The 19868-nt window shown below is 56.8% G+C and overlaps 1 protein-coding gene across 1 annotated transcript; it reads right to left on the reverse strand.

Moving 5' to 3' along the window:
• Positions 1-10327: 10327 nt before the first annotated feature.
• On the reverse strand, positions 10328-16133 carry LOC308357136 (sialate:O-sulfotransferase 1-like; the record flags this gene model as incomplete). The annotated part of the gene is given in 8 exon segments (XM_080826617.1): positions 10328-10462; positions 10777-10781; positions 11418-11618; positions 13399-13446; positions 13449-13562; positions 14013-14175; positions 14480-14540; positions 15961-16133. Coding segments are annotated over 8 exon segments (900 nt in total).
• Positions 16134-19868: the final 3735 nt, after the last annotated feature.

Genomic DNA, 19868 nt, shown 5'->3' on the forward strand with positions numbered 1-19868 from the left:
TTCTCTGGCAGGAGTCATCCACGCAGCCTCTCTTCTGGGGCATTCATTACGGTGCAACTTATCTCCTTCCCCACCTGACTGCGCTTCCTGGCCATGGGGGATTTGCCTCAAGCTTTGCTTTCCCCCAGTACCTAGCTAATGATTCCAGTGGACTAGGTCCTCAGTAAATAGGCAAGAAATCATCAAATTGGGGTGGGAGTGGCAATCGGAGAAGCGACCTGATATGTACTTAAGAGCTCCCGTCCCCAGCTTGTTGCTTTGGAAGAGAGGAGAGTGAAATCAGTCTTTATTGAATCTGCTCTTTGCAAAGTGATTTTGTGCTCTTTCATTGGGCCAATTACAATTATGAAGATGAATTATGACAGGCGGGCACCGCATGCCTGCATTACCGTGTGCTAGCTGTGTAATTAGTAGCTGGCATCTAGGAGGGGAGTTTGTTGGATGTTTCCATCAGAAAAAAAAAAAAAAAACACATTATGATTCATAAAAAACAATGAGCAATGATATTTTCATTTTTATTGGTCATTTTAAAACATTTGCTGATGATTTCCCCCATGGTTTATAGGCACATGCTTGCATCTTTCAAAGTAAATCCAAAAACTTGTCGCAGAAACACAGTCTTACATGATTGTTCAGCTTCCTGCCATCGTGAAGCCCAAATGAACAACTTCCCAAGGCGGCAGGCGTGGGGTTCCTGGAGGGCTTTGACCCGACCATACGGGTCACCCGGGGCAGAAGGACTCGTGTGAGAGTGAGCACTGACTGTCCAGCTGTCCTCCAGCCAAGGGGGTTTAAACCTGAGAGCATTTATCCTGTTGTGCATTTGAATTAAACAGGATGAGCCCATCTAACAGGCATCAGTCCTTTCTGGAGATAATTAAGAGCAGGCTTGAGGTCCTGGTTGGGGGAGACTGAAAGCAGCACAGATGGGAACAAAGCCTGGGCTCTGGAGGGAGGGGCCTCCACAGCCTTCAGGATGCCCACAGGACCCACCCTCCTATCTGTACTGTGGAGCTGGACAGACCTCTGAGTAGGTGCGTGTGTGTGTGACTGTGATCATGTGTGTGTGAGCGTGTGAGCACGTGTCGTGTCTGTTACGGTGATCTCGTGTGTGTGAGCATGCATGTACACGTGTGATTGTGTTAGTGCGCAGGGAACATGTGTGTACACGTGCATACGTGTCTTTGAGTGTGCACATGTGGGTCATGTGTGTACATGTGATCATGCATGTATGATGTGTGTGATTGTGTGTGCATGTGAACGAGTGATTGTATGGGTGTTCACGTAAGTGTGTGTCCATGTGCGCACACATGACTGTGTATTCCCATGTCTCCAGAAGCCCCCCGTGGTGAGTGAGTGGGGACGAGAGGTCAGGATATGCTGCAGGGCTGGGGCTCCGTGCAGCATCAGGCGAGGCAGGGCAGCGGCCGGCAGGCAAGGGGGCCAGGCCCCGTCTGTATGTGCTCCTGGCTGTGCCCCATGGGCATGTGACCTCTCCCTGAGCTGAGCATGTCTGCCCCAGGCCCGCCAGCGCCTTGGACTTCTCTGGGACCGATAAGCAGGTTACTCCTCCTGCATTTCCGCTGTGCCCGCTGCTCTGCCAGCCCCTGCGGTTCCCGCAAGCAGAGTCGCAGCTTTGGCCGGGCATCTCCTGGGCCGTGGCCAGGCATCTGCTGGGCCGTGGCAGCTCTCCATCTGCCCTCTTGCTTCCTGTAGCCTGCTTGGCTCTCTTTGGCTCTGCAGACACTTCCTACCTGCACTTTCTCTGACACTGAGTAGCCGTGTTTGAACCTGCTTTTCCTGGAGGCTCCCGTGCGGGTCTGTGAGCACGCCAGAGTTCCCACCCTGTGAGCCTGGGTCCTCCTCCAAGTTTGTGTCCCCCAAGACCGTCGCAGGCCTAAACCCAGAAGGATAGGCCATCCTTGTCTGTATCCCTGGGAGTGTGTGCGGTGGTGCATGATTGTAAGCGAGGTTTTCCCAAGTGGCAGGAAATGCCAGGTCTCGCCACGTGGGCTCTAGGTAATCCTTGTATTTGTCAACAAGCAGGTAATTACTCTGTGTTTGTGTGATTTCCCCTCTCATGACTCATTTGCTCATCCGTGTGCTTGAGTAGTCATTCAACAAACATTTAGCAAGCACCTATTGATGCCAGTGGGTCTGAGCTGTTCGTGCAGGAGCTGGGTTCAAATTGCAGCCGATCACCCCACCTGATTGCTCAGAAGCCCGTTTGCTTATCTGTTCAGGGGACCTCCTGAGGCTGATCAGAGGATCTCGGTACAATCCCGTGTTAAAGGCCCCGTAGTTCTCCGCCGCTGTCGCTGTCATGGGTGTCCTCACCGTTAAACCCCGAGGAGGCTCACATTCCAGCAAAGGCAGGGATGAAGGTTCCCTGTGGTCTGTTCTGTCCCAGGGGATCAGGAGAGGCTGAGGGAGGAGGCAGGTCCTTCCAAGCTGGGCCTTGAAGGATAGTTAAAAGGCTACTAGTCAGTGGGGGTGGGCGGAGGGGAGGCATCCCAGGAAGATGGAGGAGCACGAATGGCCGAGTGGATGGAGGATGGCGGCCGTGAAGAGGAAGGTTCTGTGGGCAGATTACAGAGAGCCTTAGAGAGCCTCGCATGCCAAACCAAGTGGGGCATCTGCTGGCTGTGGGGAGGGATTCCAGTGTCTTAAACAAGGGAGCAGTGGGATCCGATCGGTGCCAAGGGGGACAAGTTGCCATTATAAAAATAAATACGTTACCCCGCACTAAGGATGTTGGCAGGAATGCTCGGCCAGATTTTCACTACTCCACCTGTGTGTGCTTGCTTCCTGCCGCAGGGAAAGGGGCCAGGAAGGGGGATATCACGGGAGCTTGGAGGCCTCTCGTCCAGAGCAGGCAACCAACTGGGCTTTCCAGGGACTGCGAGGAAGGGGACGTGACGCAGGGGGCCTCTGGCCCCGTGCCGGGCTTCCTCCTGTCCTCACTGCCTCAGCAGCTCCTGGAAACCCAGAGGAACCACACGCGGGAAACGGAGGTAAGGAGGGAGTGATGGGGCCCACGTGAACTTGCTCTGTGACACTGAGACAGATCACTTAACTTTCCCAAGACACGGTGTCCCTGTCACTGTGGGAGCTCTGTGGCACTGGCCGTGGCTGTGAGGACTCAGGGCCAGCATGAATGAATGGGATGCACTGTGGGGCACACAGCAGGTGCTCCTCAAATGGCAGCTGTGGGGGAGTGGGGGGCTTCGGAGCCCGAAGGGGCTCACGCACCTGCTCCCACCTCCCACCACCCCTGCTCCCACAGCCCTTCTTGCCAGCGGGCCCTGCCACAGGTGGGCTGGATGGGGCATGAGACACACACAGCTCCTGCCTGGGAGGGTTTCACACAGTTTTTACCACCCCTCTCCCAAGTAGGCAATGCTCACATCCTATGTCTTTTCTTCCAGGACCTTTGAAATTTTCGCTGTAAGTGGTAAAACACATCAATGGATTTCCCCATGAATATTTATTGAAATGGCACTTCTAATACAAAGCCATTTTAGTGAAACTCCTAGGAAATGCATTTCATGCAGCCATTGATCTTAAAATATTTACTACAAATATGCTCATCTTGGAACTATTACATGCTGCTCCTTTTTATTTGTTCTGGATGAAATCGCAGGGATCTGGCACGCATGGTTTTTACAAGCTGAGCAGTGTTGTCGAGATGATGATGGCGTTCGGCTTTCTTTCTCCCGGGCCCCCGATGTGTGGGTTTCTGCTCCTCCTCCGCAGCTCTCGGGGTCGGGGAGGCACTGAAGGTGAATCTGTGTCAGGTGAGTTCTGAGAACAGACACCTGGAGAATCAGGGGCACAAGGGCTCATCTTGCCAGATGCCCCAACTTACCCACAAAGGTACCGCTTCACATGGGGCCACTTCCCAACCCACCCACTGGATTGGCAAAACTTTGAGAAGATGAGAAGCTGCGAGGTCCAGGAAGATGCAGGAACGCCAGAATTTCATATGTTCTGCGGCGGGTGTGGATGGCTATGGCTTTTTGGAGAGGAGGCCACCAACATCCGTCAGGATTAGGATGCCACCTATCCCCTGAGTCAGCTTTTAAGCTTGGGTCCTACAGACCTCAAAGCACTCGTATGTAAGCGTTCGTACCGAGCAACCCTTGTTGCATGAGGCCAGCAGTGGCCCCAGCCACAAACAGCATCTCCAGCCAGCGGGGAATCGTGGACAAAGTCCCTCCCACTTCCTTAGCCCCGTGGCCTTGGAGGACTGCTGACTGCTCACGGGGTGTCAGCGCGCACCTCCAAAGCATAGATTTTCATGTGCATATACGAATATTACAAGCATGGGATAGACAGACCGAAGCAGGAGGATTCAAACAGATGAGGTCAAACGTTGGATGTTTCCCTGGTGCCAGCGGGGCGTACGTGCCGCACGTCGGAGGTCCTTGCTGGAGGATGTTATGCACCCTCCCCACAGCCCACAGCATACCATCGAGTGGGGACCTGAAAGACGGAAAATTCCGTCCTCGGCCGTGAGCCCTGGGGCCACAGCATGGGCTGGACGGGGAAGGGGGAAAAGACAATGTTAAAAAGATACTACAAAATGAGGACATACTCGGAATGTAATGCCAAGTAGGAAAGAAAGTAAACCCCTGAGTTCACACGGGGAGGAGAACTGCATAAGAAAATTGACGAGGGACAAAAATCCTGCCTTGGGTTTGGGCCATCATCGTGATAAGGGACTTGCAGCCACCACGTGGGGGCTCTTCCCCCAGCCCTCCTCCTCTCTGCATGGGATGCCAATCCTTGCTCCACAGACCCCACGGCCATTGTTCCCCCCCACACACACACACCAAGCAGACAGGCTGGTGCATTTCAGTCCAAGTGCTGGACACAGAGAACCCGACAGCTGGGCTCAGGTCAGGGAGACAAGGTGGTGGGTCAGAGCAGGTGTCAGCCTCGCTACCCCATCCTGCACGGATGCTGGAGCCCCCAGATCCCAGGGTGGCTGGGCTCTTGGCACCTCCGAGTTTTCTCATTGCCCACGTCCGAGGGCCAGTGACCTCTGGGATTCAGACAGGCCAGAGGGGTCCCAGCGGGGCATTCACATGGGATGCAGCCAAGAGGCTCATGGAGCAGAATGTGGCCCTGGAAAGAGCGGAGGAGGGCTCCCTCGATCCCTTCTTCCTGGGGCTCGTCTGCACTGGAGAATCTGCACTGTGAGGTTCTTGCTTCCAACAGATTGGAGGACTCTTGGGTGTGTGCATCAAACATCCTCTTCAGGGCCCAGGAATGTGTAACAGCTCAGCCTTCGGACAAGGGACAGAGACAGGGAGGGGATCCGAGCACAGGGTCCTGAGAGCTGGCGCTCGTGGTTGGGATGAGTCCTTGTAACTGCCCTGAGTGCGGGGGACACATCAGCCCCCAGACTCAGTGGCTTCGGGGACGGTCCCACTGCCTTTGGCTCCTGTGCCACAATCCGTTCCCCCTTCCATGTATCTGGAAATCTGTCCTGGAATTACATGCTAATGAGGCAAGGGAGAGGACATGGACAGTTTCCCTGAAGGTCACACTCTGTGCTCTGGGTCCCGTGGAGACCGTGTGTGATGCAGCGGGTGGTCGGGCGGAGTGATGTTGTGGTGGTGAAAGTGGGGAGCCTTTGGCTTCTTCGGTTTGAACATGTCTCATTAGACTTTGTGCCTGTCGGAGGTGACTGGCTGGCAGAAAGGTGACCATGAAGGTCTCCCACGGAGAGCCGAGCCCTTTGTTACCTGACAGAGGTTAACGTGGCCACGGCGGAGGGGAGACTGGGGCTGTATGGAGAGCCGTGTGGGGCCGGAGTCTCCCAGCCTCGCAGGCTCCCTCTTAGGCTGTGTGTGGGGACAGACAGTTGCTGGCGCGTACACGGTCGGAGGGCAGAGCCCACAGGAAGGATGCTGGAGGCCGCCTTCTGCAGGGCAGGGGCAGGGAGCTCCCGCGGTCAGATGTGCGGGGACTGCAATGCAGGGGTTGCGGTTTCCAAAGGGGGCTCAGTCCCTGTACCCTCCTCCCCTCGTCAGGCTGAGCTGCGTGGGTGAGGGGCTGACAGGGAGGTCCTCTGCCCTCGCGTTCGAGGAGTCCTGCCCACGGCAGGGAGAGAGGCTCAGGGGGGAGCCCCCGAGGAGCATGTGGCCCGGCCACTTCCCAGTTGCCATCTCCAGAGGGTCTGTGAGCCATAGGACCCACGGAGGCCGTGCCTGGATTCCCGGTCCACGTGGACTCTGAGTCCATGGCTCTAAGTTATGGCTGATTTGGGGTGGTGGCTGTGTGGCGGTGAATCAGTGACAGAGACGTTTGCTGGCGGGGCAGGGGTGCTTCCCTGTGTTTCCCCCTCCTTGTCCCCTCATCTGGATGGCGGGGCTGGGAGAGAAGCCCGGTCCTCCCCACGGACGAGCGTGTATGCATGGTCTGGGGGCCCCACCACGGCCTTCCCTCTCCTCCTTACATAGCCAAACACTGGTCCTCGTGCTGCCCGCAGGAGAAGGGGGCGTCTCCGTTTACACCTCGGGGCCTGTGCTGAAAAGGAGGTTTCCGTTTAGAAGAAAGAGCATTGGTGTCGGTTTGGGGCTCAGCATTAGGTACCGAGCAGCAGGACAGGGGGCAAAGGTCGGCCGATGCCCTTAGACCTTCTTTCCGACCATCCACCAAAGGACTTTGGACAAAACCCACTGCTTTATCTCCGGTTTTGCAAACGGGACACAGACTGACCAAGAATGTGTGTCTTCCATTCAGACAACTCCCTGGAGTGCTCGGCACTGCTGTTCTGCCTGCCGTGGGGATCCCATAGCTCACTTTTGTCCCCCAGCATCTCAGCACGTGGGGGAGGGGGGCTCACAGGTGTCATCAGCTCTGTCCCCGCACCAGCTCACAAACAGGAAGCGTGAGGCAGTGGTTGCTTTCCTGGAAAACCTGAAAAGCAGTGTGTTTAGGAATTTCGTGCATCCCTACTTCCTTCCCCTGATAGTTGCTGTACCTCCGGCCTGCGAGTCCTGTGCCAGGAGCAGAGGGTAGGAAGGTCCATACAAAATATAGCACTGTCCCTGTCCCCACAGGTTTAAAAAATCCAGTGAAGTAAACGTGTAAATAGAGCTTTCAAGTGAATTGAAAATGATGATTATTTATCCAACTTAAAACATGAAGAATGGAAGGAACACACAAAACCTGATTTAAGAGAGTTTTTTGGTGTGTTTTCCATGGCATTGTCTGTTTTGGGGAAGGCCTGACAGAGACTGGGCTCTCGAGTGAAGGTCTGGCTGTTACCATGTCCCTGGTGAGGTCAGTGTTTGGAGCAGGTACAAAGGTGATGCTTTTTCCCCAGATTGTGTGGACGGCCTCAGCAGAACTGTCAGACAGCCAAGACGGGTGAGGTCTTAGACAGCTCTTCTTTCAAATTTCTCAGGGGTTTTTTTTGGTTTTTTTTTTTCCTAATAAAGAACTTGAGATTCAGAGAGGAGAAGATGCTAGCCCAAGGTCACACAGCATCTCCTGGCGACGCTCGTAGGTCAACTGATCCAGTCTTTGTGATCAGGCATCTGGTTCTCACGGCAGCTGGTTAACCAAGGGAAGCACTCACTCAACTTTTCCTTCCCTGATTCGGATGCAGATGGCGACATGGTCAGGAAGGCGGGGAAGGGACGGCAACGACAAACACTGAGAAGCGGCAAACTGATGAGAAGGTCAGAGGTGGTGAGCGCTCAGCACACAGCCGGGCTCATGCCTCAGAAAGGCAGGCATGTCCCACCGGGAGTCGGTGGAATCGGGGAGCAGGAGGTGGCCCAGGCGTGATTCACGGGGTCATTGGCTGAGGTCCCAAACCTGGGCCTGCCAGGAAGGTTGACTGGGCACCATCCTCCTCTCCTGGAATGAACGCAGAGCCGCCGACACTCCGATGAGGACCAGAACTGCCAAAGAGACCACAAACCCGACAACGAGAGAAACTAACAGCCGAGGAAATAGAGTTAACAGCACTGAGTGCATTTAATGTCCGCCGGCAGACCTGAAAGGGCACCATCCACAAAACTGGGGCAGACCGTGATAAAAATTAATTAGAAGTTCCAGGAATTAAAAAAAATATATATCTAATTATGGAAATGGGCAGGTGGGTTAATGGGAACTGTACCCAGGGGAGAGCAAATGATCATTTTTGAAGACCAAAGTGCAGGACCTTCGTGGTGGGATCAAGAGAGCACGTGTGGGAAACCGCCTGCTGTGTGCTCCCAGATGCAGCTGGGCTTTGGAGTCCGTGTGCCAGCGAGTGAGGAATTCGAGAAAGATGTTGGAGGGAGGGGCAACATTCATCCCCAAAATAGTTAATGGCGTCTTAAAACTAGACAAGTCCAGATACTGAAAGTCCCACTGTGTGCTGTGCAAGATTAACTGAAAAGGAGTGCCGAGTGGCCAGTGTGGACTGGGAACTCAGCCCCGACTCTTGGGGACACGAGTGTAGCCGGGGCCCTGGATGATATCCTCAAACACCCCCCCCCATAGTCAGTGCAGACCAGCGGGGCAGGGGAGCAGAAAGTATGGATTTCCAGACTTTTCCCACATTGATGTTGTGACTGTCAGACCCCGACTTGGTCCGCAGGGATCCCCACCTCCTGGGGCTCGTGTTTTCGTGGGACCCCCATCCCCGAGTGGGGTTCTGTCCCATGGGATGCGGCAACGGTGACTGGGATCACATGGTAGACTTGGGACCCTCCTGCCAGCAGCCGCTCTGCAGCGACCTTCCTGCGAGAGGCCCACATGTCAGGACCAAGTGTGGATTGGAGGGACTGAGGGTCTCTGTCCTACAACCACAGAAACTCAGTTCTGCCAACAGTGTGGGGGAGCCTGGGTACGGACATGCCCCAGTCAGGCCTCCAGTGGGAACACAGACCGCTAACACCACCTCGATGGCGGGTGGCCCAGGGAGGTCCACCTAGACGCCCAACCCATGGGAGCCAGGGGAGGGTGCCTGGGGTTTGGCTTGAGCTGCTGGGTTCGTGGTAATTCGTCACGTGGCAAAGGCAAGCGGCCCAGCTGATGATGGTGGGGTGTGATCTCAACTTCGGCCAGTAGCACTGTCGGCCGGGCGCAGGGGTCCTGCCTGCCTGCGAGGCGGGCGTGGGTCACCTGGTCGGCAGGGGACAGGGGCCCTGCCTGCGAGGTTGGTGTGAGTCACTGGGTTGGCAGGGGACAGGGGTCCTGCTTGTGAGGTGGGCGTGAGTCACCGGGTCGGCTGGGTGTGGGGCTCAGACAATGGGGACGAGATCAGTGAGTGACCTGACGCCAATGTCCAGGTGACTGGCTGGCAGCGGGGGGTTGGGGTGGGGGTGTAAACTCAGAGGATTTGGCCATGGCTCCTCCCCCGATGGTTGTGTGGATGGGGGACATGACCAAGATGGGTGGGGCCACCGGTCCAAGTGACACCAAGACCCATCCCTCCTGGGTTTCCCCATGTGCAGCCCCTGGAGGCCAGCCCTTCCCTGCCCCATGCCCCGTTGCCCCACACCCTGCCTCTAGGACATGAGATGAAAAGTCCAGGCAAGGGGACCCCTCCATGGAGTGCTGACGTTGGATGGGGTAGTGGGGGGTGCACAGAGCTGTGGCAGGTCCTGAGGTCATGTGCAGCATGGGGTCAGGGGAGGCTCCACTCGGCACTGCCAGCCGGTCTACGGAGAAGGACGATGCAGGGCTGTGGACCCGGGAGCCTGGTGGCCATACCCCAGGTGTTCACAGGGCGTCAGATGTGCCGTTTAGGGTCACAGGGTCCAGCAGCCTCCATGAGCTCACGTGCACACTGCGGTACTCGCTGCCCACAGTGCTGATGCCCACCCAGCCCCGCACTAGGGGGCAAGGACCCCGGCCAGCAAGCCTGCAGCGGGAAGCAGGAGAACCACACTGGGAACCCAGCGTGCACGGGCGGGCCAGCGTCACCAAGTCCGAGCGGGTCCCTGCAAGCGTGCAGCGGTGCATGCAGCGGGTCTGTGAGCGCAGGGTTCCCGCAGCGGCTCCGGCAGCGGGGCCCTGTGGAGCAGTGTCCAGGCGGCGCGGGCGGAGCAGCCGGGTGTTCATCTGGGCACATACTCTCTGGGAAGCCCGGCCCTCCGTGGTCGCGCAGCGCCTTGTCCACCGTCCAGATGTAGCCGTGGATCAGCGCCCTCATCCTGGGGGTGAAGGGCTTGGGATGGTGCAGGGGCTGGCCACACCTTCGGAAGCTGCCCTCCTTGTTTTTCTCCACGCACAGCAGCCACTCCTCGCTCACGGACACAATGAGGAAGGCCACCATCTCCCGCAGTGTGGGTAGCAGGCTGTGGCACAGCTCCTCCTAGTGCACCACCAGCAGCCCCTTGCCGAATCGCAGCTGGTCCAGCACATTCGAGGACCACCAGGCGGCGTAGCTGCGCACGAAGTCTGGCCACTCAGCGGGGAGAGACACACAGGTCAGCCCACCTCCTGGGCGCTGTGGGTGGGGAGCCGGGGAGGCGGGAGACCAGAGCCGGCAGCCCCTCGGACCAGGCCCTCCTGACGACCCGTGGGCAGTAAGAGCAGCACCTCGGGGCCAGCCTGGGTCACCGGGCCACGTCTGCTTCGGTGGCTGTGCAGCCCCACACGAGGACAGATGAGGCATGTGTGGAGAGAGCTAGTTCCCTGTATCTTGGACGGTGAGCACCCTGCCCGCGGGGCCCACGCCGGGGCAGGGAGAACCACAGGGCCCATGCGGCATAGTGGTGTTCGTCACAGGTGGGAGACGGGGTGACCCTCATCCATGCTCACCTTGCCTGGGTGACAGGGACGAGCTGGGGCACCGTGAGGACGGGCACAGGCCTGAAGCTAAGTGAGCGAGGTCCCTGCCTGATGCGGACCATGTCCCACAGGGGTGGCCAGTCCACCCCATGACGCCGCCGGGCAGCCGGCAACGTTCGGGGAGGATCTATCCGTGAGAGCTCTGTCCTGGCAAATTAAGACATGTTGGGGCTCTTGTCTTGGTGGGGACGGTGTCAATATCAACAAACAGCTTGTGACCATCCTGCCACCTCGGATGGCATGGGAACCCTTCGCTTTCCCTGGTTTTCACCACCACCCTCAGACAGGGACTGCTCTGGTGTCTTGGGTGGGTAAACTGAGGCCCCTGGGAGCCGAGGAGGGACCAGAGCTCAGCCTCCTGCACCTGTGGTGCCAGCAAGGGGCAGGATGGGCTGGAGGCGATGGGGACGTCTGCCGGGGCAGGGTCTGCGGGGGCGGGCCTGCCTGCCCAACAGCCCTGTTGCCCTATGATCGCTCAGTGTCCCAAAACTGGCCCCCCGGACCCGTGTCCCGGCCACACTGCAGGGGAGCAGCTGAGCCCGGACAGGGCCGGAGACGGGTGTCTGCACAGGAGAAGAGCTGCCTGGCCTCCCCCACGCCCTTCTTCCTACCTTTGCTCTTCCAGTTTCGGTTGGCCGCGTAGCCCAGGTGCCCGGCACACTTGCCATTGAACTCAGCCACAAGGGACCTGTACGGGTTCTGGATCAGCAGGATGGCCGAGTCGAACATCTGGATCTCCCTGCAGCCGCTCTCGTGGGTCTTCATGCAGATGGTGTGCCGGCTGCGCCAGTGGTCCTTCTCGCCCTTGAACCCTGCGGGGGAGACAGGGGCTGCTGAGGACAGTGATGGACCCCGTCGTGGCAGCAGGCAGAGCTGAGCGTACCTCCAGGAGACCCCACAAGTCTGGCAGCAGGGGCCTGACACCCCTCTAGACCCTGTAGACATGTGTGTGTGGGCGTCTGCACGGTGATTTCCCGCGAGCGTCATCGACAACCTGAGAGGGAGTCGTGGCCGCAGGCGTGGCTCAGAGTGGGCAGGACATCTGCCAGGATCACAGGGCAGCACGGGGCTCTGGACACCTGGTGCAGGTGTCCCTGTGATGCCGGTCTTCCAGCCCCGGCCCGGCAGTGGGCCCCGGGGTCCTGTGGCGAGGTCCCAGCCCTCCCCACCTGTAACAGTCACATGTGGGTCAGCAAGATGCTGTGGGCTCATTCAGCGGTGGCCTTTATGCTGGGGATGGAGGGGCTCCATGTGCGGTCCCACGGAGCACAGGGCCTCCCAGGAACTAGGAGTAGGGGGCCGGTCAAGGGGTGCAGCCAGATGTCACAGAAGGACCCCTGGAGGGATGCCCCAGAACCTAGACTCTGGCCACTTCCCAACAGATCCGGGGTCCGCCAGCCAGGGACCCATGCTCCATAAACGAGCTTGAGTTGTCTCCTGGGCTCTTAAGGGACAGCAACGAGCCCCAACACCACCTACTTCGTGAGTGTGTGTGGGGGGTAGGGTGGCACGCAAAGGTGCTGCAGGCAGGGCCAGGTTCTTTGATGCTGGGGAACAAGGCTCCTCTGAGTCAGGTTTGCTCCTGGAACCCAACACAGTTCAAACAGATCTCTGCCCCAGGCTTAAAAACCGTCAGCCTTCGCCGGGGCTCCTACTGCCCAGCGCGGGGGAAGAGGGAAGGAGGAGCCAGATCATGGGTGTAAACACAGGATCAGGATCGGGATCGGGTGCGCTGCGGGCTGTCCCCACAGTGGCCACTCTGTGTCCCATGGGCCACAGCCGCCCAGGACAGACCGAGTGCCCTTGCCTGTCACTAGGGGGTCGGTGCAGAGGCCAGCAACCACCCCGAGCCAGTCCCATAAGCCTCACAGGGGGAACCTCCAGGGCCGTCACACGTGGCCACTCCAGCCACTGGGCCCCCGGGCCACTTGCAGACCAAGACCACCAGCTGTGCAGACGGCTACGGTCCTCTAGACAGCAGGTGGCCAGCAGCCCGTGCCATGGGACTCCACGGGTGCCAGGCCACAGCAGGCAGGACCCTGGAACACGTCATCCGGCCACCCCCCTGGGGGTGCCAGTAACACACAGGGCATAAGGATGAGCCACCAGCTTTCTTGGCTTCTCCCAGCAGACCAGAGCCCCCCACCAAGCTCAGGACCCTGTGGACCTGAGTTTCTCTTCCTAAACCATAGTCCGGTCAGGAATCTGGACGCACGGGGGTGACATCTGATGGCAGACCGACAGCCCCTCGCTTGGCTGGGGTTCTCGGTCCTACTCAGCACAGGGAGGCCTCTCGCTTCTGCAGGGGGAGACTAGGGGCCACACAATTCCGGGGGGTTTTGCACCTATCTTCAAAAACACAGCGTTTTTCGGAGCTCCTTCTGGCCTCACAGAAAATCAGACAAACGAGCCAGTGACATCTCACAGAATTACTGCGGGTTCTGACAACAAAGGGAAATTCAGAAAGTGCTCATAGCATGGGAGCACAAGCCACCAGAAGGGATGTCCCGAGTCCTGGGCTGGCCACACGGCTGGGAATGTGTTTGCAATGCTGGTTCCCCCGGGACTCCAGGCCCTGTGGCCCTCACTCACCCTTGTTGCACAGGGTCCCGTGGAAGTAGAAGCTCCCCGTGTAGAAGCGGTGGTGTGCTCAATGAGGTGCAGCGCCCACGTGTTCCCGGCTCCCGGGAAGCTCGACAGAGCCACAAACACCCTGGCCTTGGTGGACAGGAACCACGGATCCGTGCAGTGAGTGTCTGAAAGGCCAGAGGCTGACCACCGACCGCCCCACCCGGACCCACCGCCCCCAGTCTCCTGCTTCACCGATGGGGAACAGAGGCAGGCCCAGGGGGAGGGGTTGGCTGCACAGGCCTGTGCCCAGAGAGAGCTCTGGGGATGACGAGGCCTCCCACGGCCTGGGCAGCAAGCCCTGGCTCCCCAAACAGCACAGAATATTCCAGATTCTGCCCGAGGGTTGTGGGTCCCCACCTTGCGGGTGTCCTGCTGTTCCTCAAAGCACCTCCATCCCCAGACTCAGGGAAAGGCCAGGTGTGTCCCGTGTCCAGCCTCCAGGGACGATGGTGGCCTCCCCTCCCCACCCGAGGCCGCACACGGCCACACTGGTCTCTCCAAATGCCCGGAGAGCACACGTGGCAGACATGGCGGGGAGGGCCCCGCACGCCTCATGCCCCAGGCACCGAACTCACCCTGCACGGGCGTCTGGTAGACCTCGCAGTACTCGGCTAGCCTCTGTGCCTTGGGTTCCTGGCCACACAGCGCACTGTCCACCACGTCCCGGAGGCTGAACTGAGGCGTGGGGTAAGCACAGTAGCACTCCCAGCCCCGCAGGATGGCCAGGGGGAACTCCTGCTGGGGAGCGAGGAGGGAGAAGCATGTGGGGTGCCCACTGGGGCCAGTCCTCCTGGCTCCTGTCAGCATGGATGGTGCCCATCCTTCCCGTGCCAGCCCAGGGGAGGCACAGCACACGGGACGTGACTTCTGCCCCCAGGAGCTCAGAGCGGGTCGGAGACCCGACAACAGTCAGTGTGAGCCAGGCCCGGGGCTAACACTGGGGGGCCGGAGGGAGCACAGGGAGGACCAGGCACCTGGGACAGGGGCGTCTGCAGGAGCCAGTGTGTGCAAGGGTCAGGATGGGACAGGTGAGCACACGTACTGCGTTGTGGGCCCACTGGCCGTGAGCCCGAAGGGACCTCTGGCGTTCCTGCTGGGGCTCCCTGGGGAGGAGACCAGCCCAACCCAGCTGCGGGGGGCAGGGGTGCAGGCCAGGACATTCCCGAAGTCCCTGCCGGCCCTGCCAGGATTAGGGGCAGGGCAACACCTCATGGTGAAGCCGTCTCCTGGCCTCCCTGGTCGCCTCTGTGGGGTTCGTTCCCTGCTCCCTCTGACCCCACAGAGGAGACCGCTGGGTGCTGGGTGACCTCGGGCAAGGTGCTGAGCCTCTCTGCCCTTCACCACCGAACATGGGCAATCAAATCCACTTCGCATGTCCTTTATAAGGGCAGCCCAGGACGGGGCACGACATGTGTGGGTGTTTCAGGGTACCCAGCCCCATCATCCCTGCCTGCCCCTACCTCTTGCCAATGGAAATGCAGGGAGGGAGGTGGCAGGGAGGGAGGCGGGAGGCCAAGGCAGTGCCACACGGATCTTTCTATTTTTTGCTACAGCAAAAATCTCGTATAAATAAAGAAAAGAAAAATCAAAAGCGTTTTCTGAGCGTGGCTTGGCAAAGTGAGGATTTCCGTGCTTAGAAAGTCGCTGGGCCAGTCCCAGCCATGGTGGTTGGGAGGGGGGTGATGAAGAGCCTGTGGCAGGGGGGGGGCTCCTGTGTTCAGGCCTGTGCCCCCCAGTGCTGTGCACCCCCACCAGAGCCTCTCCCCACCTCCCTCCTCCTCCTGGACGCCCATGGGCAGCTGCACCCCTGCCGGGAGCTCCCGGGGTCCCAGCCCGGTACCTCTGAGGGCTGAGCTGCCGCTTGGGGACAGAAGCCTAGACCCTGTGCTGTTCTGACACTGTACACCCCCACCATGCACCCCTGTGCACCCAACCACCACACACCCCTGTGTGTATTCATCACGTACCCCCATGCACCCCCACCACACACCCCTGTGAACCCCCACCACCCATGCCCATCGCTGCTACAGCACCGAGCCCCCCCCCCATGCGGGAAAAGCCCTAAAACAGCCCGGGAGCCCCATCCAGAATGCTAGTCTCTATAAAACGGACAAGTCCTTCGGCTGCTGGCTTGGGAGAGGAGGAGGACCCGGCTTCCCTCTGGCCTCCTCACCAGCTTGTCTTCTCCCCTGGGACCAGAGCCCTGGTCTCCATGCTTTTTCTGGACAAGGCTCGAGACAGGGATTTTCGGAGGATGGAGGACGGGGGAGGTAGTAGCTCAGGGTGTCTGGGCTTCCTGGACATAGGGACCATGGAGGAAGAAGCAGGCATGTAGCCCATCAGATCCCCACACTGACCCTGACACCTCCGTGCCTCAGTTTCCCTGTCTGCGAGCCCCTTCTCATCTCTTAGGACTCCACTGCCCCCCCATGCTTGGGGGACCTGAGGGTTTGACGCTCTGCCCGTAGGCTCCTCTCCAAGGTCCCCATGCCTGGAAGGTCGGAAGTCCCACCCCCACTGCACCTGTCAGACCCGCCCATGGCCACAGCAGCCCAGCCCCCGACCAGCCCACCCTCGGGCTCCGCAGCGGGGCCCGCATTGGCATGTAGGGCTGGGGCCTGGACCAGGCCATGAAGCAGCACCGGCGGAGCCCCCAGCCATCTCCCTGTACCACACGGCCTCTGTCCCAAGCCCATGTCCAACCCCCACATCAGGATGCAGGTATACTCGGAGACGGGGTCTCTAAAGATGTAATTCAGTTAAAATGGGGCCATGGCGGGTGTGAGCCAATCCGACTAGTGTGGTCATAAAAAGAGATTCGGACACACACATGCAGACGACCCTATGAACACAAAGTCACGAGACGCCCGTCTGTGAGCCCACGAGTCCTGAGAAGTAACCAGCCCAACGACACCCCACCTTGGCCTTCTGGTTTCCAGAGCCCTGAGAAGTGCGAGCCCCCTATCTGTGGCACTTTGTTCGGGCAGTTGTGGTGACCTTCTACACTGGGGTCCTTACGGTCCTTGGCCATGCACCACTGGCACATGCAGAGCTCAGGACCTTTGCACCTGCTGTTCTCTCTGCCTGGAATGTCCTGCCCCCAGACCTCCCCCACTTATTCAAGCCCCTTTCCCTGAGAGGCCTTCACTAGCCACCCCGGTTCACACCACCACACCCTTCCCACCCCCACGAGACCCCATCCCTTTGCTGAGCCCTCGGGTTCTGCCCGTGGGAATCACTGGGTCCCCTTTCCTCCCACGGTCAGCCGAGGCTCCGACTTGTGCTCCGTGGTCGTCCAGCTACCCTAGAACGTACTGGAAACAGGATCCCTCGGTGCAGACTTTCCCTTCCCTCAGAAATCCACGTGCCCACGCTGGATCCCCGTGGAGGAACCTGCAGCTGTGGTCCACGTGCAGACACACCACGGGGCGTCCGTTTGCCCCACACGTCTGGGTTCTGTCTGCTGTGTCCTCAAAAGTGCCGGCAGGACCGGGTCCCAGAAGGAAGTGTCCCTCTACCAGTGGCCACCCCTGGTGGGGGTTGCACCCCACTAAGGACCTGAGCCCCTCCGCTTCCCTGAGTCGATGAAACTGTCAAGTTCCAGGTGCCTTGGAGCGCGGGGGAGTGCAGACATCAGTGCGGTTTTATTTACAACAGAACAGAACTGGATTCTGAAAACACAGGACAATTTCCAGCCCCTCGGGTGATGACAGGAAAAGCATACACTTCAAGCCTCATAGAAGGAAGAAAATGGGCATGGATTATGAATTGAGGTTTCTATTGACTGTATTTCCATTAAAATGCATAATTATTGAACAATTTAACTGGCAGGACTTCTGACTTAAAGGACATTTTGATTTCTGCTTCTTAAACTTTATCCTTGAGTTAGAGAAAGTGACCTTGTCATAGTAATGACTCCCCTCCTGGTCCTCTCGACAAGTACTAGAAGGTGTTGATTGGCTCTTGGCTGAAATGGCTCAAGGGTGATAATCCCTATGTCTGTACTCGTGGGCTTTGGGGAGATGGACCAGAAAAGAGCTGGGTGCACTCTTACAGACGGGAAATAAGAATGTGCATTTAAACAACAGATCAGGGCTTGGGTCATAGGCCTGGGCGTCTCTCAGCAGCTCTGTATCCACTCTGTTCTCTCCACTCTCTGCTTTGGTGGTGACTGGACAACGAGAGCGTGCTCTGGGTCCTCACATCTACATAGAGTCCCCCTCACCCAATGGGGAAATGCCCAGTGCAGGAGAATATCCTGCCGAGAGAGAGACAGAGAGAGAGAGAGGGAGAGGGAAGGCAACACAGAGTCAATGCCACTTTGATTGTTCAGGTGGAAACAAGTAACTATTCGGGCCATGCGTGTGTTCTGGGACAGTGTGGGCTGCCTGGTCCAGCAGCTTCTGTGTCATCCTGGCTGTTTCTCTTTGTCTGTTCTTGTGTGTGTCCCCTCTGTGCGTGTGCTTTTGCCTGAACCAGGTAGACATTCTCTGGTTTCGGGGCTGAAAATCTCTGTGCCTTCCCAGACAAGATCATGTAACAAGCATTTGGAATATGAAGACTTTGTCAGCTTGAATTGTGTTTGGACACGCCCCACGTTGCGTGCTTTCTGCCTTTGCGACTAGGAGGGCTTGCCACTGAAGCGATCTGTTCAGCAAATGGCCAGGGGAAGCTGCTCCCCCAAGAGGAGTCACTACTGAACACCGCTATTCATTGAGAATCTTACCTTCTGGGTGAAATGTTGCAGAGTTTTGATCAAGTTCAAACGGCAGGAAGAGCAGAACAGTGTAGATCTGAAATCTTCTATGGGATCAGAATACTTTCTGCTTTTTGAATATTTGACGAAGTGCATATACATCAAACGTTTCATATTTTTATTTATTTTATTTTTGCTGATTTTGTGGGATGGGAGATTTTGACAAAAATTGTATCCTAAAGCCACGTTCTTGGAATGTGTCTAAACAAGGGCTTCCAACGCGAACCAGAAGAGGGCAGCAAAACACTAGTCACTAGACTGTGTTCCTTGATCTGGGACTGGAAAGCCGCTGCAGGCTTTCCTGCCTCTTTGGTTCTTGTGCATTTGCTTGACTGACCTAACTCCAGGACCTGCAGCAGGTCCACACATCTTTAAGGAACACACCAAGCCTTTTGTTTTTACCATGATATTTCTCAACAATGAGATATCAGAGGACATGGCTAAGTTATTCAAACCAGGGTGGAAAAATAACCAAAACTCACTCAAAATTAATTTTACTAAAGATCCAGTGGAGTCAGATTGAATCATATAAATAAGAATACAGAAGGAATATCTTACTAAAATGACCAAATTTAAGCTTATTTTCTCCATGTATATTGCATTATTTACTAAATTCTGCATTCACAAAAATACATGTAGTGTTCAGAGAGAATGATACTTGAAAGGGAAGTGATCAAAGTATGTCTCAACTAGTTATCACAATTGACAATTGCCACCAGGAACATGGCTTCTTCACCCAACTGCGGGCAACAACTGGACATGTATTAATTAGCATTTAATGTGCAAAAAGAGAGCTGCCATCTCAAATGTAATGTGAGATAGTTATGAACACATCTTAAAAATTTTAAGACTCCTGAATAGGAAGGAATAGACTGACCCATAGGAAAAAGGTCATTCGTGTTTCTCTTTCTTTTATTTATTTATTTTTTTAAGATTTTATTTATTGGAGAGAGAAAGATTGAGAGAGCACGCATGAGAAGGGGGGAGGGCTACAGGGAGACAGAGAGGCATACTCCCCGCCAAGCAGGGAACCTGATCACTGGGGCTCGAGCCCAGGACACTGAGATCATGATCTGAGCCTAAGTCAGGTGTTTAAAAGACTGAGCCCCCAGGAGCACGTGTCTCTTTAAATGGAGAAATTACAAAGAAGTGTTTCCTTTAAAATTAGCTAAGGGGCAATAACGTCTGTTTCCACCAATGTTATTTGCTATTGTGCCGGAATGTCGATGAATGCAAAGTTAGGAAACAAACAGTGCAAAGCTGCAACAGTGATGCAGAAACACGTTAGGTCCTTTTTCATTTCTGGCTTGTTCACTCAAGGTCATATTTGTGAAATGTAGCAACAGCTCATTTCCTCATTACTCTGCACTGTGCTGTCTAATATATCAAACGATACACATGTCCTCTATTACTGATATAAAATTGCTTTGTGTCTGCCTTTTCTAGCTTTTAACTACCTGCACAACTTTCAGTGGACATGAGCAGTAATCTCTGTTGGTCTGTATCATAGGAGGCGTGCTGTGTATGTTTAGACTTCCAGATCCTGCCTTCTCCACTTCTGTGAGGTTTCAGAAGTACTGAAATATTGGTAAGGAAAATCCTAGGTTTCAGTACCAGGAACTGTGTAGATTCCCCTGCTCGCACAAGGGATCTGAGCTATCACTTTGCAAGGACC

Source organism: Martes martes, assembly GCF_963455335.1.
Source record: "Martes martes genome assembly, chromosome: 16".
In the NCBI taxonomy this organism is placed as follows: domain Eukaryota; kingdom Metazoa; phylum Chordata; class Mammalia; order Carnivora; family Mustelidae; genus Martes; species Martes martes.